Source organism: Gadus chalcogrammus, chromosome 9, assembly GCF_026213295.1.
Source record: "Gadus chalcogrammus isolate NIFS_2021 chromosome 9, NIFS_Gcha_1.0, whole genome shotgun sequence".
In the NCBI taxonomy this organism is placed as follows: domain Eukaryota; kingdom Metazoa; phylum Chordata; class Actinopteri; order Gadiformes; family Gadidae; genus Gadus; species Gadus chalcogrammus.
Window position 1 is genome coordinate 24,664,618 of NC_079420.1, and position 23,804 is coordinate 24,688,421.

At 41.9% G+C, this 23,804-nt stretch overlaps 2 protein-coding genes across 2 annotated transcripts in view; both read left to right on the forward strand.

Annotated features, from left to right (window-relative positions):
- The window catches only part of mrpl23 (mitochondrial ribosomal protein L23), a 94,234-nt gene that overhangs the window by 14,683 nt on the left and 55,747 nt on the right, over positions 1–23,804 (forward strand). The gene's annotated exons all lie outside the window — the stretch shown is intronic.
- LOC130389333 (zinc finger BED domain-containing protein 4-like) lies at positions 915–23,343 on the forward strand. Its single transcript, XM_056599068.1, has 2 exons — positions 915–12,101; positions 12,363–23,343. The coding sequence occupies exons 1-2, from the start codon at positions 10,825–10,827 to the stop codon at positions 12,667–12,669; spliced, it is 1,584 nt and encodes a 527-aa protein (XP_056455043.1). The 5' UTR covers positions 915–10,824; the 3' UTR covers positions 12,670–23,343.

Here is a 23,804-nt window from a genome sequence, read left to right on the forward strand (position 1 = left end):
GATCCTCTGGTCCTGTTGATCCTCTGGTCCTGTTGATCCTCTGGTCCTGTTGATCCTCGGGTCCTGTTGATCCTCTGGTCCTGTTGATCCTCTGGTCCTGTTGATCCTCTGGTCCTGTTGATCCTCGGGTCCTGTTGATCCTCTGGTCCCTGGATCCCCGAGGCAAACTCATGACACACACACACAGACACACTTTTTACAACGCCAAGCTAGTTTGGTCGCAGCTTAGCACGCCCGGCAATTTCACTGCCTTGCCTGTGTAAAACCGAGGGGGTAAAATCCCCCGTTGTCACGGAGCGGGCTTTCTTGGTTCACTTGAGAAGTTAGGGCTTTTCTAAAGACCTCCTTAAAATAATTTGCATACAACAAATGTTTAAAAAATGTTATGATTCAAGAGACTGATGCAAGAATGAGTATACATCTGAGTGTAGGCTAAAAACGTGGCTAACTATTTCCAAGTGCAAAAACCGCAACATATTCTTAATTTTACTCACCACTTGTTTTTTAACCAGAGGATAAAAAGTCTTCCTCGTAAATCGCACCATCTTTCCCTGTCTTTGATTACTGAAGCATGGAGCCGTCTAATCTCATTTACATCAGATTGAAACCGGCAATGTGTTCAGGGTCCGGGAGGGTCAATTGGGGTGCCGGCTCCAGCCCGCGATTTCAAAGGGCAGTGTAAATCCAGGACCATGCCGGGAAAAAGGCGAGCATAAGACGGGCATATTTGTCAGTGTAAAAACGTCTAAAGACACACACACACACACACACACACACACACACACACACACACACACACACACACACACACACACACACACAGGGACGTCCCTAGGAATTCTGGGCCCCCTGACAGAATTAAGTTATGGAGCCCCCCCCCCCCCCCCCCCCCCCCAAGAAAAAAAAAAAATATATATAAAAAAAAAAAATGAAATTATATATAGCCTACATTTTTTATGTTATAAATTCATTCACATTTTATAATCATTAAATGTTGGGTAATACTGGGTCAAAATTGGGTAGTCATTATCATCAGAAAAAAATGAATAACAACTGAATAACAACATGATAAACTTACCTAGGCTACTTTGTACACTAGATAGTTAGTTAGTATTTAGTTACACATTTACCTGGGTTGTAGTTACTATAGACAGAAATAAGCTAATGGACTGTGACAGTGCTGCTTCTACTTAGAATGTCCTCCTTCTCCCCTTCTTCTATTTCAACCTCACTGGTTTCTTCTGTGGGATCATCATGGCTTGAAGAGGGCCCTGACTCTAAGATACATCTTATAATTCAGAATATGTCTCATAATTATCTGAACATATTAAACAATGTTGTCAACAGTCTATTTGATTGGATTGAGCTGGGCATGACTAAATATGTATTTGTATGTTTTGATTTGCTGCATTAGCCTACAATAAATAGCAGCTATTAATCTAAGGGTAGACTACTTGTAATTTTAGCTGACTTAAACTTAAAATTCAGCTAAAATGTAAGTATCCTTAGTTTAATGTCTGCTGTTATTATCATGCTGGCAAGCAGTATGGAATGTTAATCATTGCATTATCTCCATTTATACCATGGTCTGGGTGAATACTCGATTCTGATTGGCTGGAGGGTGTAGGTTAAGGTTAAGTGTTAATTTACACCTAGGAAAGACGTTGACCCTATGAAGACGCTATGGCCACGTTGCTTGGCCTCACCTGCATACGGGAGATATTAAATAGTCCGCTCATTTTAGCTACAGTAGCGCTAGCTGCTAGGCTAGGCTTGTTATCAGGTTGTTGGGAAAGTGTAGAGGAAGGAATATACCTTTCTCTGTAAAAAAACTGGGTGACAAACTGTCGACCGCTTTGAGCTCTTTCCTCTCTCTTTCCTCTCTTTCCTCCCCTGACGACCTGACTTCTTCATTACACCGACCAGGATACACACAAACTGACTTTAGACTGCTAGTTTAAGACACTAGCAGTCTGCACTTGCTTCTGATCTGCCTGGCTGCTACTTTGCTCTGCAGTAGCGTAAGATGTGGGCTGTACCAAATAATGAAAAATGAGAGGGGTGATAATAGGGTGAAGACTTTCTAATGATTTTGTAAAAATGGAGGAACAAACCACAACGAAACAAACCACCTTAATTTGATTTTTTTTTCTTTTTCATAATTTTAATAATACCACCAGTGTCCTCTGGGTGCCCCCCGTCAGTGCTGCGCCCCTGGAATCATCCTAATTTACCCCCCCCTAAGGACGTCCCTGCACACACACACACACACACACACACACACACACACACACACACACACACACACACACACACACACACACACACACACACACACACACACACACACACACACACACACACACACACACACACACACACACACACAGCAAATATATTTTTTGCAGATATTTGCTGTTCATTTAAACTTGTTTATTTGGACAATGTATTAGAAAGACCCCAGGCACAATGAGATGCATTGTCCTTGATTATTGCCTCCTGAGCCACGTTTTCACCAAATTGACCAGGAACTTTGTGTCCCAGGAACCACACCTCAAGGGACTAGTTAAAGTTACTCCTGCCCTATGTTGTCGGTTAATTTGATCGTGCAAACCTCCATACACTCTTACGAGTAAAGTGTTCCGCCAATTCATTGTTCATTCATTGTCAACCATGGCGGGGGTAATAAATATTTGAATATTCCTGCGCGTTACCCATCGGCGTCGGCAGACCCTTTTCACCGGGGCACGTGCCCCGTTGTGGATCTGCGGTGCCTGGGTATGCCTGGGGCACTGATTTTTTAATTTATTTATTTATTTATACCTTTAATTTTTTTTTATTTAAGTCTGACTCATCTGGCAATCTACAGAATGCATGCTTGCATTTTTTTTCTTAAAATGGCCTATAGACTTTCGTTAGAATTTAAGTCCGACACACGGACAGAGTAATTAGAATCCACTTGCGGCCACTCGGAGCATGTTGCAGCCGGAGAGTTGCCTGTAACACAGAGCCAGGAGTTCGTCATATCTTAGGCTATCTTTAAGAAACACGGTACTAGTCCTCCTAGTAAAGACACACTAAAACATTGATTGTACAAAATTTGACACCCTGAAGAAATTTACTATTTGAATTAGCCTACGTCAATAGAATGCATGGTGCCCCCCTCATTGGCCGGCCGCGGCACACACTGAGGAGAGAATCATTCTCCTTGATATCGACTTTTTGAACCTGTCCAGCACAGCGTCAGCGACCATTCACTCTGGCCGGCGTGAAGTGAAGTAAACAGTAAGCGTTACATTTTTATCCTCTGGAAGCATAGAATGTCTAACAAATGTGTATGCCTTTCATCAAATAAGGTGAAGGGGCGTCTCTGAAGTGGTGTTATTAGCTAATGTGGTCACGTCTGTCGTTATGCTATAGTAGCCAGACAGTTCGCTAATATATTAACCCATTTATGCCTAAAACGCCTGCTAAAAACGCCTGCTAAAATCCTATGCTATTCTAGGAAAAAGAACCTCATTTCCTGAGGTTTTTCTGAGAAAATAGTAAGAATTGTCAACGTCTACATAAACCTTAATATCTAAGCCTCTGGAGCACCTAGAAACATGAAATAAAAAGCATTTTAAAGGTAAGAACTACAGGTTTTATTAAAACATGCTCCCTGAGCACAACCATAACAGCAACATTTTAAAAAGATTCTCAAAACAAGATTAAGAAGAAAAAACAGTATAAATCAATGATATAAAATACAACAAATAACATTTTAACCAAAGCATGGTAAAGGCACACCCCTGACCTGCAGATCCAGCAACAACTTCACGCTGGTGTAAAAGTTGTCCATGTAAACACACAAGTTTGACCCAAAATACGGTTTAGCCAGGTATGACACAATCCGGTAAGCCAGGCCTGTCTCGGTCTTGCCTGCAATGGCCCCTGTGTAAACTTGAAAATTGTTTATGTAGCCTGTATTGCTCTCTGCCATGACCCACACCTTTATCCCCCACTTCACCGGCTTCATGGGGAGGTACTGCCGGAAGGCAAGGCGTCCCTTGTATTTTACCATGGACTCATCCACGCTCACAAACCCATTGACCTCATAGAGGGCCTGGAACTGATGCAAGAGGAGGTCCATGAACCGCTGGATCTTCCACAGATTATCGGATTTATCCAAGGCAGGGTCCAAGTTATCTTCTAGATGGAGATATCTGAAAATGCATATATGACAAAGAATTTGAGCCTGACATTTATTTCCATCATTGTGTTTATTTGTATTATGTTATTTATAGTATTTATATTCATAATTGTATTACTATTTATTCATTATTCCATTATTGTATTTATAACTAACATCATTGTATTTATTCAATATCAACCATCATCACCATTAGTAATTGCTATAGCACCACTATCATTACTGGCCATTCCGTTTTCTAAGAGAAGAGAATGGAACTCGGAAGAGAGCACAAGAAAAGAAAACATAAATATTTACCTCCAGATCATGTCGAAATGGTCCCTTGACATTTGTTTGGTAGAGCCACTTAGTTTGCCTCCAGTAATCGCGGCGTGCTGGTAGCTTTAAAATTCCAAAGCAAAGACACAGCCCGAGGAATGTTTTCATTTCTGTTTTCGGGACCGGGGTCCACTTGAGGTCGCGGGGGTCTGAGCTCGTACCTGTTGCGCGTACCGATTCGTTGGAATCCGATCCAGCGGATCAACCGGCACAAAATCATTCTCGTCCTCATTCTCATACTCAAATCCCTTGAATTCTATGACAATATCACTGCCATCGCTATCAAAATCCTCCATGTTCATTGCTACTTCTCGGTCGCCAGCTAGACGCGTCGCTAAAAACAAACATAGAATATCGCGTGGCTATATGATTGATTGACGTGATTTTCAGCCAACCAAAGTTCGTTTTGGTGGTCTCCTGATCTTTACCAAAGCCTTAAGACCCACCCCATGTGTATTTTTAACCAACCAGAGTGAGTTATATGCTGCATTCGTCATGAAAACAGCACGTGTACAAAATGCTGCGCTACGCAGCAACCGGCAGGAAAGCCTATGTTGCGCTACGCAGCAACCGGCAGGAGGGGCTATGCTGCGCTACGCAGCATCCGGCGCCAATGGGTTAAACTGTAGCGATAACTGTTTAAGCTGGACCTGTTGATCGAAAAAAAATTTGGCTTGCGCGCTTTGCGCGCTCGCATGGATTTTTCATGCCCTATTGTGCCCCTGTATGGTATTGGGTAAGCTGACGCCCCTGGCGTTACCCTTAATGAGTGGCGTGGCACAAACAACCTGGTTCATGCAGATTTCGATAGGAATGCACTAGGGATGGGCGTGAGGAATCGATTACTCGAGTACTCCTCGTTACAAATGAACTCGGTTTATGGACAGGCAAACTCGAGTTTGCATATACACACACATACAATACAATACACACATACAATAGAATACAATTTTCTGTGCGGTGCCACTAACGCATGCCGTCACGTCGGCACAAAGCAAATGAAATGTATACAATTTCTGTGTGGCGCGTGCCGTGCCGTGTGCAGGCACGCCAGAATTCAAAAAGTTAAGAGATGGCGGTTAAAGCAAAGCGCAGCGAAGAATTGAAATACTTTAAAGAAAAAGGAGATCATAAGGTGAAATGTAAAATATGCCAAGCGAAATCGAGCTACCAGAGTATGGCTACTACAAGTTCTATGCGGCAACATATGCTCCTGAAACACAACTGTGAGTTCGGGAAAGCAGACCCCCAGCAACCAAGTGTGTTGGCTATTTTCACCGCCGCAAGATGCTTCTGTAATCCCGGCCGTGAAGAGAGGATCGCTGAGTATTTCCATAGTCCATTTGCTGCCATTTTATTTGCAGCTTTAAATTATTTGCAATGGTTAGGCTACTTGTTTCGTTTTTTTTTTTTTTTTAAACCGTTACAGGCCTTGGTTCGACGTGATTTAAATTGTGAGACGCATATTTATTTTTGTAAGGAAAATGTGTTTTGAACGTTTGCAAAAATAAATAATGAATACTTTGATAACTCTGACTATTTTGATGGAGAATAAGCATTACATGTTTGGTTGGTAATATTGCCGTTCATCATTAGGCCTATTCCTGCTGCAGAATTGTTGCATTCTGAAAAATAGATTTGATTAAACGAGTACTCGATTGATTCTCGAGGAATTCCTTCGATCACTCGAGTTTGGAATTTACTACTCGTGCCTGCACCGTTATGAAAATTTTGGCCGATACCGATATTCAATATTAATTTTGCTGTTATGGCCAATAACCGATATTTACAGTTATCGATATATGTTTGTTTTTCTTTAATTCTTAGATGATAAATTACTAAGACAAATTCCTGGCTGGTGTAAAACCTCCTTGGCAATTAAATCCTTTCTGATTCTGATAAAATTTTGTACAGACTGAAAATCATGCAAACTGAATTTTTGAATATCTTCCTTTATTTTCAGAACGTATTTAACTTCCAAATAACAAGGTTACAGGGCTACCATGAAACATAAGTAACCAACCTTTACCACCCAACCTATACTCTAAATATAAACGCGTTGTCTGATTACAGTTTAATTCATTTTTCACAATTTACCAGCTCTCGTTTTGAAGAATAATCACAGCGCCATTCGTTTCAATGGGAATCGCGACGGTCTAAGATTTCAACATAAAGTGTGCATATTTATAATTCGAAATTCGTCCCAGCCTTTATACAACAGATACTCTAGGGTATATAGCATATAACCGCATTGTCTGATTACAGTTTAATTCATTTTTCACAATTTACCAGCTCTCGTTTTGAAGAATAATCACTGCGCCATTCGTTTCAATGGGAATCGCGACGGTCTATACTTTCAACATAAAGTGTACATATTTACAATTTGAAATTCACCCCAGCCTTTATACCACAGATACTATAGGGTCTATAGCATATAACTGAGTTTCCTGATTACAATTTAATATAGCAGTAAGCTGACAACATCGCTAATTAACACCGCAACTGCAAATTAACCACACGGAGATAACCATGGCAACCGGTCAAACAAATTTACTTTTTGCGATCATTCTGCGCGAGCATCCGCCGTGTTGATAAACAAATAATCCCCCTATATACATGGCCAAATCCCACTCCCCCTCCTTCTCCCTCTCCCGACACACAAACAGCAACTAGAGGATATACATCGGTTGTGGATATCGGCCCAATTTTACTCATCGGACCGATGCCGATATGTTAAAAAATGACAAACATCGGCCAATACCGATATTAATGCCGATATATCGTGTATACCTAGATTTCGAGTGATTCAACTCACAAAAATGTATTGGCAGAAAGAAAAGTTGGCGTTCACAAGAGTTCCAATATTCTTCAAAACACTTGCACGATCAAACTTGTGTACTGTGAGTAGAATACTCACTTGGCCTTTGGTGTGACTGCACTGTTCGAATCGCGGCAGTGAAAAATGGATTCAACTCCCAACCTCGTGTAGCAAGTGAATCTGATTCTGAGCCTATGCTCCGTAAATAAAATATCCTGTGGATTTAGAGGATTCAATTATTGTGGAGTTTTATTTGTAATCCAAGGGTAAAAGGGTCTATCGCATGTCAGTTGTTGGATGAGGGGGATTAAGGTAAATGATTGTGCATTCTTTAAATCATCCCTGTTTTGGAGATGGTTGTTTTAGAGGTAGTTTTTCCGATTCATTAAAGGGAAACTTCACCCATTTCACACAAGCTTTGTATTTTTAGAACCCCCCGCATATTTTTGAATGGTCTAGCATCATTCCCTTATTTTCTGGAAAGACTGGAGAGATCCGTATCGATCTCCAACACTTCCTGTTTTTAATGACGCAATATGACGATTTTTGCGTACAAGAAAACAGGAAGTGTAAGAGGAGATGATTCTCGAAAGACTACAACCACTAGTCCCACCCCCCTCTAGGGGGTGGGACCCACTGACGCTACAGACCTATTAGAGCAGTGCCAGTGGGTGGGACTTCACCAGCAGAAACTAACATCCACAGCGTCTGAAGCTAAGATAACAGAGGCTGTTGATAAAACTGAAGTACATTGGCGGAGGGTACTGGATCTGACATAGAAGATGGCTCCATGCAAAAGTTCCCCATTTCGAAAGAAATACAAACGAGGACTACCGTATTTTCCGTACTATATGGCACACCGGATTATAAGGCGCACCTTTAATGAATGGCCTATTTTAGAACTGTTTTCATATAGGGCGCACCGGATTATTAGGCGCATAGAATAGAAGATACTGCAGTCAAACGTCTGACTGGGGTTGCGTTATGCATCGACAAGACCGAGCTGTGCTATAGAGAATGTCAACAAAACAGTCAGATAAAGTCAAACTTTATTAAGCGTTCTGACAACTCCGTTCACTCCCATGGTAACGATGTTCAAACGTTAATGTGCATATTAACAATATCTGATCAATATCTCTTAACAATAAGCTCACCTTTTCAGTTCATTCCCCGTCTACGAATTCCTCGAATTCTTGTGTGTGCGAATTGAACAGTTGGGCGAGTAGGCCTACGGCATCCAACATGCCCGGATTCCTCTCGTCATTGTCCGAGTCATTGTCGCTGTTGTTGCCTGGCAGTTCAGTGATTATTCCTGCCTTCGTGAAAGCTTGGACCACAGTGGAGACTGTTATATAAGCCCAGGCATCCACGATCCATTGGCAGATAGTGGCGTAAGTCGCCTGGCGCTGTCTCCCCGTCTTGGTGACGTGTATTCGCCTTCTTGGCCCCGTCCACACGAAACCTATTTTTTGGGTGAAACCGCATAAAAAAACGCTTTTGGTGGACACGGGCTACGGCCACACCAAACGCGTGTAACGTGCCTAACTTGTCGCTTGATCATTGTGTGTCACAAAAATTGGTTCAATGCGCCAAGGCGCCTGTGGCTGCGCTGGATTTAGGAGTCCGAGGTAGGAAACCCAAACGCCGCCATGTTTGGGTGCATGATAGAGTTAAGATCGGGTTAGATTAAATAATCTCGGATATAAATAACAATAATATAGTCCGCCAAGACGTTGAGGTTGCTTAGCAACCAGAGACGCTGTCCATGCAAGTGAATGGAGCGTTCCCTCTTCGTCATAACTATCAAACCAAACATCCTTCAAATTCAACGAGCGAACGTTATGAAATTAAAATGCACATTTCTCGCTTTTTTTTTTTTTTACATAAACGCATTTAATGGCGTAACTATGTTACTATTTCCACCCAGAATAAGGAAAGATGTCGGCCGTATACTTCTGTGCAAGCGTCACTACTCTAGTGACGTCGGTTCAAGCTCCACGCTGATTTGTTCCATTAGTAGATGGAACAAGGAGGTGTCCGATAGGCGGAGATGATCAGCGGGAGTGGCCGCCAGCGAAGCTGTGCATGGTGGGAGTTGTTGTCTTCAATCCACAAGCGCCAAAAAGTCATTTTCTGCCTTTTCTCGGTCAAGACGGCACCAAATTAGAATTTTATTTTATTATTCGACTAGATATAGGACCCAATTTCAATACATATTCATGTCTGCACCGGTGAAATGCTCCTTTAACCCAAAGTAGGCTATCACTCTTTTAAAGGAGGTGGCTAACTGCTCAACCGATATTCACGTCTCTGAGTGCAAGTAAACTTTGCTTGTAGCACCGACTGCTATCAAGATGAATGATCACCGCATACAACACAAAACGCTAATTATATAAATGTAGGAAACCACTATGGATGCAATAAGAGGACTGTGTGATTTACAGCAAAAAACTGTTGGTTCGCGGCTGCAGATGTTGAAATGGCTGAAATGAAATGCTTAGAGTACTCAACCAATCAGATGTTCAGCACTGCAAACCCAGGCCTCAAGACTAACCTTTCTACGGCTCTCACTGGTGACACTGTTTCATTTGGTAGCACCCTTACATATTTGATCGTAACCTTCTATTAGCCACTTTTTCGCAGTATTGGCAGCATGTCCTTTGTCGTGTACTATCCATCTGTTCATTCGTTTGAACAATTAACACACTTGAATTAAGTTGTCTAATGTTTTTAATGCAGTTTTTTATTTTTTGTCTTTACCACCGGTACCTCCTTCCCATCCATTATCAAAAAGCTCTACCTACTAATAACGGTCTGCTTATTAAGTAATAATAATAATATTAGTCAAATTACAATTATTATACATTTATTTATTTATATATTTATAGGTTTATTTCATTGAAACTTTTTCCACAATGTACAAAGCACATTTTTAGTTTTCTTATCAAAGCAGGGTCTTGATTGGAATTTAAGTGGTCTTGTTTGTTAATAGTGCTCCCCTACCAGCTCCATCATAAAGCCGCGAGAAAACCGCCAGCACTGCTCAAGACCTAGGCGTGAATCGCAGTGCCGTCCATTACGACTCGTTATACACAGAACAAAACCTAAAGTTGAATCTTTTGACGGGTGATATATATATTAGGGATGTCCCGATCCGATATTGATATCGGAAATCAGTCCGATATCAGCCAAAAAAGTGAATATCGGATTTTATCGGACTGAATCTAAAAACTCAGATATAAGCGCTCCGATATAAGCTGTCCATTTACCGCTCCAGGACTTCTATAATAGGTGACTCTGGTTTGATCACACTCCAACACAGTAGGTGGTAATGCCCCTTAATTAACATTGGTGCCGGCCGCGGAAGAGCGTCTCTGATCCAGCATGCACAGCCCACGTGATCACAACGACAACGTGTGTGCCTGCAGCAAGGTGTAGTGATGTCGGCTGTGTGGAAGTATTTTACCGTTAACTCGGACAAAGACGTTGCAGCTAAATGCAACATTTGTCAGGCGTGTCCCGTGGAGGGACAGAACCGGGAAGGTTCAATACAAGCAACCTCATCGCACATTTGAAAAAACACCACAAAAAAAAACATGAGGATTTTCGCGAGAGCAGCAAGGCGAAGCAACAAGCCTCATGCTCGCTTCAGCAACCCACGCTGGCCGAAAGCTTTGCAAGACGTGACAAACTCCCACGGGACAGCAAAAAGGCAATGGCCATAACAGAAAAGATAGCCCAGTTTATTGTGCTTGATGACCAGCCCCTGTCTGTGGTGAGTAATGTCGGGTTTAAACGCTTAATGGAGCACCTCGAACCTCGCTACATTATTCCTAGCCGCCACTATATTGTAGACAAAACTATACCCCGGATGCACGAAGAGGTTAAAAAGTGTATTGCCGCACACGTGGAGAAGGCTAATGCTATAAGCTTCACCACCGACATCTGGAGCTCAGACCATCGTCCGCTGTCTCTGTTGAGCTTGACTGCGCACTGGGTGGACACTGACTTCACACTGCAGAGAGCAGTGTTACATGCACGTGAATTCAGGGGATCGCACACAGCTGATGCAATCACGCACGCCATGGAGGAGATGCTGCATGACTGGAAGATTGAGAAAAATAAGGTCCATGTCGTTTTAAGAGACAATGCTGCTGACATGAAAAAGGCAATGAATCAGCTAGGTGTGTCAAGCTTAGGATGTTTTGCTCACACTCTTCAGCTTGTAGTCCATGAAGGGGTCTTGTCACGGCGAGCTGTAAGTGATGCACTAGCCAACGGGAGAAAAATAGTGGGCCACTTCAAACATTCCCCCAAGGCTTATTCGAGCCTTGAAGACCTGCAAATAGAGCTGAATGTCACACCAAAACGTCTCCAGCAGGATGTCCAGACACGATGGAGCAGTACAAAGTACATGATTGACAGCCTCATTCATCAAAAACGGCCACTGCATGCCTACTCATCTGAAGAAAACCACACCCTGCCAGCCATTCTAACAGCAAACCAGTGGGGGCTGTTAGAGAAGACCTCAAAGGTTCTGACCCCCTTTGAAGAGCTAACAACTCTAGTCAGTGCCGCCTCTGCTACCACAGCCGATGTCATCCCCTCTGTCCATGCACTGGTACGGTTTCTCAGTAAGGAGAGTGAAGATGATCATGGGATCCTAACTATGAAAGCCACCCTTCTGGATGCAGTCCACAGACGTTTCAGGCATGTGGAATCCGAGCCCCTCTACACCGTGGCAACACTGCTGGATCCACGTTATAAAGACAAGTAAGGGAATTTATGTTAAATTCTTACATTTATTTAGCCTAATCTGATGTATATGAGAAAAACGGTACTGTTTACAGTGAGTTGGTTGTAGCCTATGTGACTGTGTTGTGACTGCATAAGATTACAGGTTACAGATTAGAATCACTGTTTACATTATCATGACTGTGTTTCTTTCTGTGAGCACAAATGTGTGGGGACTGGGTTTGAAAAGCTCTAAAATATACACGTTACATTATTTTATATATTTTATATTTATGCCAGGTACTTCACAAACCCGGAAAACCTGGGACATGCAAAAGCAGCGTTAAAGGCAGCGGTATGTAAAGTAGAAGAAGAGCTGAAGACCACGCCTCCACCCGATGTGACCGAGCCAGTGGACAAGACTCCACGGATGGCGGGTGCAAGCAGCAGCCTTGGCAGCATCTTTGACGAAATACTGGAGGAGAGCAGCACAGCAGCAGGTCCGTCTGACCAGATCACCACAGGGGCAATCTGTGAAATGGAGAGCTACTTCTGTGAGGCTCCGATTGAACGGAAGAGCAGGAAGGAGAAGGAGGAGGAGGAGTAGTAAGGGTAGTCAGCACTGACTGATTATTATTTGTTTTATGTTCTTGTTATTAGAGTGATATGTTTATTGTGTTTACACTCTATTCTTCAGTGAAGACTAAGAGTTATTACTACATTGTTTTGGGCACAGTCAGTCAGTGAAACTGGAGCTGTGTGAACTCTTAACTTAGAGCAGTTGGACAGTGGACAATATTGTGTTGTTTTTGTTGTTTTTGTCCCTGCCCAAAGTTGTTTCCAACATATGCTGACAGTGAACTTGAATTGTTTGCACTTTAACATTTAATTTATTCTATTCAATTGTATAATGATGTTGGTTACCAGTGGTTATTTTGCACTTTAAATGTAACATTTTGTTTTTATTGGATTTGTTGAGGTAATACTCTTATGTTGAAGGTTAAAATTTATGTAACCAATTGGTTAATAATAAATGGGTCAGTTTTCCTATACCTACTGTTGCTGACTATTGTTTTCTGTTATATCACTACAACATCAGTAACAGTAACATCACTTTATCAAGCCTTTTCTAACATTCCACACAACAAAATAAGGAATAAATATATGTATGATTTGTGCCTGTATCGTATTGATATCGGTATCGGCCAATACTCAAGGCGACAATATCGGTATCGTATCGGAAGTGAAAAAGTTGTATCGGGACATCCCTAATATATATATATATTAGTGCTGTCAAGCGATTAAAATATTTAATCACATTATTGTCATAGTTAACTCACGATTAATAGCGAGTAATCGCGATTAATCGCAATTCTTTTTTCTATGCTAAATATCCCTTGATTTCTTGTCCCATTAATTGTTCTCATTTTAATGCTCTTATCAACATGGAGAAGTGCATCGGCTTGCCTTGTGCAAATGTTTTTTTATTGATAACAACATTGGCATATACTGATCAAAACAGGACGATACAAAAAAAGAGCCTATAGTGCAATTAAACGATTGCTTTGAACAAATGTAATTTGAACATAGCAGTCAGGCAACTGCTTCTTTGTTTTGAGCCAAAGAAAAAAAAAAAAAAAGTTTATTTTAAATAAAATAATTGCGTTAATCGAGCGATACAATTTTTAACGCAGTTAAAATTGGTTTGCGTTAACGCCGTTAATAACGCGTTTAACTGGCAGCTCTAATATATATATATATATATGTATGTGTGTGTGTGTGTGTGTGTGTGTGTGTGTATGTGTATATGTATATATATATATATGCATCCCCATGATGAATGTCTTCAGCCCTGAGCCCGCCCACCCCCCAAGCAGGGACTTTTCTGGGGGTAAAATAATGTCCCTGGAACCTAGAGACTCGTTCTTTCAAAGGTTTCTTGTTCCTTGGTGGGTATTGGTCATCTACATCGCAGTCCCAGGGCAGACACACTACAAAATACATGTCAGAATACATATAATAAAATATGTTATTGTTATAATATTTACAGCAGGCCACATTCCCAAAGAAGCACGCACACACACACACACACACACACACACACACACACACACACACACACACACACACACACACACAGCAGGGTGCTACCGACACAATTATCCTGTTAATCCTGTCAGGGTTCGGATTGGCTGCTGGACCCTCTTTGTGTTTTTTCTGTTTTGGGGAGATTTTTAAAGGGCATTGAGTTTGAGGGAGAGAGAGAGATCTGTGTGAGTCCTGAAGGGGTTGTAAGGAGCCCCTCTACCTCTGGAGAGATGCAGGAGAGACACACACACAGAGCGTGCGAAGTCCAGTGTGGACCGACCATTACCGCTGTTTATTGGGGTTTGTGTTGTTAAAAGACTGAGGAAATAGGAAAGCCCCTCAGCGAGGGGGAGAGGGAGAGCAGGGGCCCCCGGGGCCCGGTGGTGGTGGTGCCTCGGTGCGTCAAAGAGAGAGAGAGAGAGCCTTCATAGTTGCATGTGTGGTGGGGGTATTTTGGAAGGTGTTGCCATGGTTACTCATGCAGCCCCAGGATTTGTAATGTGATAGCTGGCTGCAAAACCGCAATCATGAAGTGGTACAATTTGTGCTTGCGTCTGCGAGTGTTGCGTGAAAGTACTTTGTCTGTGTAAAGAGGATGGATGGGGGGGGGCGGGGGTCCCAGAGTTACCTTACCTGTCTCCAAACACAACCCTTCAACTGGGGTTGGGGTCAGGTTTCAGGTTGATGGTGGGGAAGTGCACTAAAGCCTGTTGGGCTTTCCCATAGCAGTGCACTCACTCACTCACTCACTCACTCACTCACTAGAGACACTGCATGATTCATTACCTTGTGTGTTTTGCTAATTTGTCATGTTAAAATTAAAGCTCCAAAGGTAACGTCTTGAGCTGTAGGAGGCCTTAGATGAGCTTAATGGCTGGTCATCTTTAATTGCGCAACAACAGCAAGCTAGCCGAGACACTTGGACCATTCCCACGGCACTTGTTAAAATAACCATCAACAATCACTTTGATGGAATTCCATTAACGGACACACACACACACACACACACACACACACACACACACACACACACACGGGCGAGGGTTATGTCATTGTCTTCTTCAGAGGATCATGTTGTGGGGCTCTACTATGCTTCTCCGGTAAACAAGGTATTTACCATTTTCCTCTTGTTTGTACATTCAAACAAGAGGAGAGGGCTCCACATAGTTTTATCTAATCTACCTGTAATTTAGATTATGCTTTCGGTAATTAATATTTAAATTTAAAACCAGCCTTTGTTAATGGTCCTAATCACCCCTCCTATACACTTAATTTTGTGTGATTGAGGGTGCTTGTGGTCCTCTTGGATGCAAACAAACTCTTAAATATATTGTACTAGTACTGTGTCAGACTGTTAAAAGCAGGAACACAAGGGGCGTATAAACACGTCTCGAGTGCTTTTACAGCAATTAGCAAACCAACAGATTAAAATAATGATCTGTCAGACGGTGGGGAAACCTATTTTAAAGAGCGGTTTCTGTGTGGAAGGAAAACAAGCAATTTAGACGGTGATGGTAGCATTGAGCAAGCTGTTGTCGCCGGACAGAAGAGGGGAATTCATCACTTTGCAAATGTCACAGCTTATGCTAGGGCTGGCCCGAATGCCATTTTTTAGGCTTCGAATACTCGTTGGTTTTTCCGAGCGAATATTCGAATACTCGTTCCAGAAAAAACAAAAACAACATTAATAATCCCTAAATACTCCCTGGAACCGATTTTGACAGTATCTGCATATTTTGTTGAAGATTTAATAGCTTTTGAACGTTAATTAGTAGGCCTAAGTAGGTTGAAGTTCCTTAGATTTTCCCCTTGAAAGCGAACAGCTGTTCGTTCCAAATCAGCTGTTCTCTGCCATCTCAGCCCTTACGGGAGCTTTTCAATTCATCCTGGAACGTGAAGCTTTTCAGGGAATTTGTACAATAAATCCATAACAAATACCGAATAGTGATTGTCTTACGTGTCCATATTATATCCATTATATTGACCGGGTATTCCCAAGACGCTCACGCTCTGCAGCAAGCCAGTCACAGTATATGGGCACGGCGCTGTACAACGAACGTAAACAAACAACTAAGCTAAGGTTTTAAGTATTACTTTTCCTCCAGAGATCCCGCTAATGTTGTGTTATAAAGTAAAGGGAAACAAGATATCTATTCTTCCTCCACCTCTCTCGCTTCTCTGCTTGGTGTCGCTGACGCTTATAGTTTGCCTCCCTTGCTCTGGTAACGTCACGTACGTGAAAAAAAAAAAAAAAACGAAGCTCCGAATACTGATTTAAGCTTCGAATACTAATTTTCCGAACGAGTATTCGAATATTCGAATAATTCGGGCAAGCCCTAGCTTATGCATCATAACTTAACTTAACTGCCCACATCTGAAATGTATTTGTACTTTTCGAATAAAGGTTTTAATTTAGGGGGAGGTAAGGATTTGATTAGACAGCACACGTACAATGGAGGCTGTGAGGACAAGGGGACATAGCATAGCATTGATATGCAAGGAATAAATCATCAAAACAAATCAATGGAATTCAATGCATCGCCTACCCCATGAAACATTACTTTAGGATGGTGGTTCATTTTTCTTATACGATAGTTATCAACAATGATTAGATGATGGTTAGCTTTTGTCCACAACTTTATTGGTTTTGCATCAAATATACAACTGAAATTCCAATATTGTTTTGGGGTGCTTTGGGCATATTGTTTGTGTTTTCCAAGAAACATCTGGTGGATCGTTTTTTTTAAACATTGATAGTGTTTGATTGGTAGTAATGCTGTACGATTTGGTGAAAAAGTCAAATTGCCACTATAGTGGACAATATTGCTATTGCGATATAATAAACAAATTGTCATTAGTCTACTTGCTTGGTTTTCAAGGAAAATGCACACAGATTACTGATCATTTTTAAATGTTTATTTCTCAACTCAAACATACAAACTTAAGCTATTATAAAAAAATACAAAAACTATAAACTGTGTACAGTACTGTTTTCAAAATTACAATATTTTACAAAATTAAATAAATAAAAAATAAATATCTTAATAATGGCATTTCTGCAGTGCAAACTTGTTAGATTTCCTCAATAGTAAAAGTAAATATATATTTTTTAATAAATAAGGAAATACAAATAAAATATATATATATATAAACATAGCACCAAAAGTAAGGAAATTTGTGTTTGGTAGATTATTTCTCTGTGGTAACAAAAAATGCTTTTTGGCAATAAATCTTATACCGTTGGATAGCCTGTTTAGTTCCCTTTCAAATGGTGCCCCATTTCCAAGGAACATGCATTTGTGGGATGAGCAGCAGCGCTGAGTATGTGGGTTCCGCCCATGAAAAATTTGCCAAATATTTTCTGCCGTTGCCAAACAGGGTGTTTTGCTGTTTCTATTGACACTTGTTTTGAGCTTCTGGTACCCCCAGTTGCTGCCAATCAGGTGCCCAATTTAGGGCTGGGCGATCTGGGCCAAAATGAATATCTCGATATTTTTTTACTACATCTCGATACACGATATGTATCTCGATATATTTTGAATCTCCTCTAGAGCACACATCATAAATGCTCGATTCAACCATGTCTGGCATAATGTTACGTCAGTAATAATTCTAGAATATTCCTGAAACATAAGTCTGCATGTCGATTACATGAAACAACATATTGTTTAAACTAGGGATGGGCGTGAGGAATCGATTACTCGAGTACTCCTCGTTACAAATGAACTCGGTTGGTGGACAGGCAAACTCGAGTTTGCATATACACACTAGTGTTGCACCGATGCCATTTTTTGGCACCGATACTGATACCTGGCTGTGCAGTATCGGCCGATACCATACCGATACCACTCTGTTTGAAATTGATGTGTGTGTGTGTGTATATATGAAGAGCTGCATACTACTTGGATGTAAAATCATTGCCATCATGGCTTTGTCAAGCTGCTGCCTACCTTTGTGAAGCAGGAAGACTAATACAAATTGAATCCAGTAGAACTTTTTATTGCCTACCTGGTATGGGTGACAACAATAGCTGAATAAACTTTTGGCTCTCAAAGGCCAACATAGTGCAACATTCATGAAATTAGAACATGTATAATAGAAGTGAACAGTGCAACAGTAAGAAAGTAAAATACATTAAAATTACATTACATTAAAAATACATTACAAACTCTTAGAAACCCTGAGTTTTGGCTCTCAAATGCCAAAATAGTGCAACTTTCATAAAATTATAACATAATACTAGTGTATAAAACTAGTGCAACAGTAAGAAGTAGAACGTTAAATTGTATTAAAATAAGAAATAATATACATATGAGGTACATTTGAGAGATAGCTGCATTAATTTAACATATCTGAGGTAAGAACAAATAGCATTAATCAGTGACAGATCTGTCACACAACACCTAGTAGTGTTTACTCTTGTTTACTTTTGAGGATTCAAGTCTTTGGGGTTCAAGCTCAGGTACATTGGCAGATTTTTCCTGAGGAAGATTAGTGTTTCTACATCTCCTGACAGCCTATTCCTCTTCTCATCAAGTATGTTAGAAGCTGTGCTGAAAAGCCTCTCACTATCTACGCTGGTGGAGGGAGCGGAGAGAAACTTTGCAGCTGTAGTAGCCAGGGAGGGGAACCGTTCTTTATTCTTTCCCCAGTACTCGATTGGGCTCTCTGTGCGGTGGAATGTTTTCTCAGCCAGATATGTCTCTATCTGCACCTGTGTAACTGTGCTGCTGGCCCCACCTTGTTCAGCAGCATGCTCTTGCAGGAATTCCTCATACAGCCCCTTAAAGCAGCTGTTTGTGTTGGGCTCTGCTGTCATCCGTGGGGTCTTACTGGCTGGGTCTGCTGCCTCGGTGGTGGTTGTCTGCAGTGATGACTCCTCATTTTTCTCCACCTCTTGGGTCAGTGCACTTCTTGCAAGCTTGCTGCTCTCTGCACTTGTGAAGTATCTGCAGTAACAAAGTAAACAGAATGGCATAATATAGCTGTTAGCTCATATATGCTGTTATTTAGCACTGCATTTAATTACACACTAACACAAGATGTTTAAACTTTACACTATACAGCTCACAATTAAAGTAACATACCTGTCTTTGTAACGTGGGTCCAATATGGTTGAAACAGAGTACAAGGTCTCCGCCTCAACGGTCTGGAATCTTGTGCCCATAGCTGCTAGAAGTGTCGCCTTCATTGTTTTTATCCCGCTGTCCTCTGTGGTCTGTTTGGCCAACAGACGCTTCAGGACGACGTCTGAGGGGATGACCTCTGAGGTGGTGGAGGTGGCGAAGCTGATCTGTTTTGTGATCTCTTCAAATGGAGCCAGAAGAGTGTTGATTTTCTCCAGCAAGGTCCAGTCACTTGCTGTCAGTGTTGCTGGGAGCTGGTGGTCTGCAGCATAGAGTGAGATGGCACTCTTTTGCTCCAGCAGGCTCGCAGTCATATATAAAAGGTGCTGTTCCAGCGGGTGGGAACATCTTGGATCAGACGTTTGACTGGCATTCCCAGTCCCGTCTGGACAGTTTCAAGTCTTGATGTGGCCAATGGGGAATGTTTGAAGTGCCCAATTATTTTTCTCCCACTGGCCAGCGCATCGCTCACACTTCGCTGGGACAGCAGTCCATCGTGCACCACGAGTTGAATCATGTGCGAGAAACATCTCCCAGGTCCCTCATTGCCTTCTTCATATTGCTTGCATTGTCCCGTAGAATGGCATGGACCTTTAATAATAATAATAATAATGTAATTATAATAATCAATATTAACCAAAGCTTTGTGTTGAAATGTTAATTTTTTGACGGTATAATTGTTTTATAAAAGCAATATAGCATTACCTACCCCACTCCCACGAGTGCTATATTGCTTAAATAGACAAGTCGCAATAGAGAGCACGACACACACACACACACACACACACACACACACACACACACACACACACACACACACACACACACACACACACACACACACACACACACACCCCTTTACGGCTCAAATTACTGCCGCAAATTACTGCGGCATTTCTTTCAAAGTCTAGACTAGAAAAGTTACGTTACCTTTGACTTCGAGATGCTCCAGTTGAGCAGCATGCACTCTATTGCTCCTGCAATAGCTTCGCCCGTGTGTGATCCCTTGAATTCATTCGCATGAAGTATGACGCTTTCTGGAGTGAATGTTTCCAAGTTTACCCAGTGGGCTGTCAAGCTAAGCAGGGAAAGTGGGGAGACTTGGCTGCTCCAGATGTCAGTTGAAAAGCTTATGGTCCCTGCCTCCCCTAGCTTTCCTAAAACATGCTCCGTTACTTTATGTTTTAGTGCAGGGATAGTCGTCCCCGTGATGTATTTGCGACTTGGGACCTTATACTTAGGTACTGCGTGAGCCATAAAAAGCCGGAAGCCCACGCTTTCAACGAAGGAGAGGGGCAGGTTACAGAGAACAGTCATCTCGGTTATTTTCTCGGACATCTGTCTTGCTGCTTCACTCTTCTCGTCCCACTGCTCTTTCGCACGAAGTGAACTGACCAGGGATCGTTGCTGCGGTCCATCCCGCTTTCTCTTGCTAGCTGCAGTTGCCTCAGTCTCGAACTCTTTGTGTTCGTTCACATGTTTCGACTTCAAATGTTTTATCAGGTTCGAGGTAAACTGCCCCGTTTAACTCCACTTCTCGAAACTTTCAGGTCGCAAATCTTGCATTTAGCCAATGTACTCGCCGGCGTTTCTATAATGAAATAATTCCACACTGCAGACATTTTCTTCTCCTGGTTTGTTTTCCCGCCGCATGAAAAAGACGGTTAAGAGCGGCTATTGGTCCGCTCTCATTGGTCAGGAGCAGGCCAATAGCGATAGTGAGTGTCGGGAGAGAGAAGGTTGCGTTTAAGTGACATACAAGCATCAAAATGGTATTGGTGCACTATTTGTTGGTACTCGCCGATTCCGATACCACCATTTTAGTGCTGGATCGGATCTCCTTCCGATACTGGTATCGGAATCAGAATTAAAAAAGTTAAGAGATTGAGGTTAAAGCAAAGCGCAGCAAATAATTGAAATACTTTAAAGTAATAGGAGATCATAAGGTGAAATGTAAAATATGCCAAGCGAAATCGAGCTACCAGAGTACTACAAGTACTATGCGGCAACATATGCTCCTGAAACACAATGGTGAGTTCGGGAAAGCAGACCCGCAGCAACCAAGTGTGTCGGCTATTTTCACCTCCGCAAGACGCAGCTGTAATCCCTGCCGTGTAGAGAAGATCACAACGCTGAGTATTTCCATACTCATACGAGTTATTAGAGTATTCATTATTTATTTTTGCAAACGTCAAAACACATTTTCCTTACAAAAATAAATATGCGTCTCACAATTTATTTCCATATTTCCATAGTATTTCCATAGTCCATTTACTGCCGTTTTATTTGCAGCTTTTAATTATTTGCAATGGTTAGGCTACTTGTTTTCTTTTTTTTTTTTTTTAAACCGTTACAGGCCTTGGTTCGACGTGATTTAAATTGTGAGACGCATATTTATTTTTGTAAGGAAAATGTGTTTTGACGTTTGCAAAAATAAATAATGAATACTCTAATAACTCGGACTGTTTTGATGGTGAATAAGCATTGCATGTTTGGTTGGTAATATTGCCGTTCATCATTAGGCCTATTCCTGCTGCAGATGCGTTGCACTCTAAAAATAGATTTGTTTCAACGAGTACTCGATTGATCCTCGAGGAATTCCTTCGATCACTCGAGTTTTGAATTTACTACTCCTGCCCATCCCTAGTTTAAACTCAATAGTGCTTTCTATTGGAACAATTTAGAACTTACAAATAAGAAAAGGAAAATCACAGCAAGTTAGATTTACCAACACAGCATTTATTCAAACCGTTAATTATTTATTAACGGTTTGAATAATAATGATTTGATATTCACTGCCAGACGACGGATCCATTGCTATTTTTTTTCGAAACCAAATCCTCAGTTTCCATCCTTTTTTCTCTCTCTTGATCTTCTCACTCGCCGATCGGAGGTACACACACCTACAGCAGCGCGCCTTCCAGACTATGTCACACACGCGCGTCCATGAGAATCTCGCGGACTCGCAACGGGCGGGGGGAGTGAGTGTGTTTAATGCATATGAGTCTGTGAGGCAGAGAGCCACAGGAAAGAGCGAGAGAAGGGAACACTGTGCGTTCACACCAAACGCAACATTTGTCGCCCGTTCGTGTTGTCGCCGAAGTTTTGTCGCGCCACAAATCATAATCTGTCGACTGTCGCTGTGCAAATTTTGTCGAATTTGTCGCGCCAAAACAAGATAACCACAATTGCATGTCTTTACCTTTTGTGGAAGAGGGAGAGACGTCGGAGGACGCGACGCAGTCTATTCATAATATTGTAATGACCACGGAAGAGGCAGTGAATGAAGTATTGATTAGACAGAGATTTATTAGATGGGCCTACCTAATAAACCGTTGGAACACACAAGACCGGAAACCATAGCAACGCCGGTAAACATACCCCGAGAAGCTAAAGCCCTATGACCTCCCCACGCTACAGCCATCCGGAGGCGCACAGAGCTTTTGGCCATGATATTATATATACAATTTAGCGATGCAAATTATCGAGTAATTCATTAATCGATAGTTGTTTCATCTTATCGATCGATGATCGATTAATTGATAAGCGGCAATTCTTCTGAGAAGCAGAATTTCCTTCTGAATGTGACACATTTAGGTGGTAATTCAACGAAGTCATTTAGTTGTACTTTAAAATACTTCCACATATTGTGTATTTGGCGTCTTTGTCGTCATTAACCAACTTAAAGTGGCTCCATACTGCACTCCGTTTTGCCCTCTTCATCGTATCAGTGTCCCGCTTTTCGTTTGTCTTGTCCTGCTTCGCTTGTGTTCCCGCGTGTGCGTCAAGTACGTCTGGCGTCAAGCGCGCCCTCACGTGGACGGTTGGGGAATTGCGGGTTAAAAATGCGATTAATTGCAAGTAATTTATTTTAATCGAGTAATCTCTTATCGACAATTAATCGATAATCGATTAATTGTTTGCATCCCTAATACAATTATATTATATTATATACTTATTATATTATACTTATTATTATAGATAGAGCTCCGGGAGTCGCAAACGGCAACAATCACTTTCTCCTCCATGCTGCAGGTCACCCCGGACTGCACTGCACTGAGTTTGATGTTTGAACGCTGATTGGCTGTTACGTAACACATGTCACTCAGTGGCCACGCTGTTGAACACTGATTGGCTGTCATCACGCGAAATTTGCGTCAAAGATGAAATATTTCACCTTGAGCGAATTTGTCGCGGCACAAATCCTGGTGAACGTGCTCGCCAGTGCACGGCGAAAGTGTGGCGCGACAAATCAGAACCTTTCACCGGATTTCTCTCGCGAAAAATTCACCTGATACGCGTCTACGTTCACTTTGTATGGGATCTTGTCGCCCTGTCGCGTTTGGTGTGAACGCACAGTGCCCTTCTTCCTCGGCGGCGCCATGTTTACTTGTCGCGCCACACTTTCGCCGTGCACAGGCGAGCGAGTTCACGAGGATTTGTGCCGCGACAAATTCGCTCGAGTTTAAATATTTCAACTTTGACGCGAATTTCGCGTGATGACAGCCAATCAGCTTTCAACAGCATG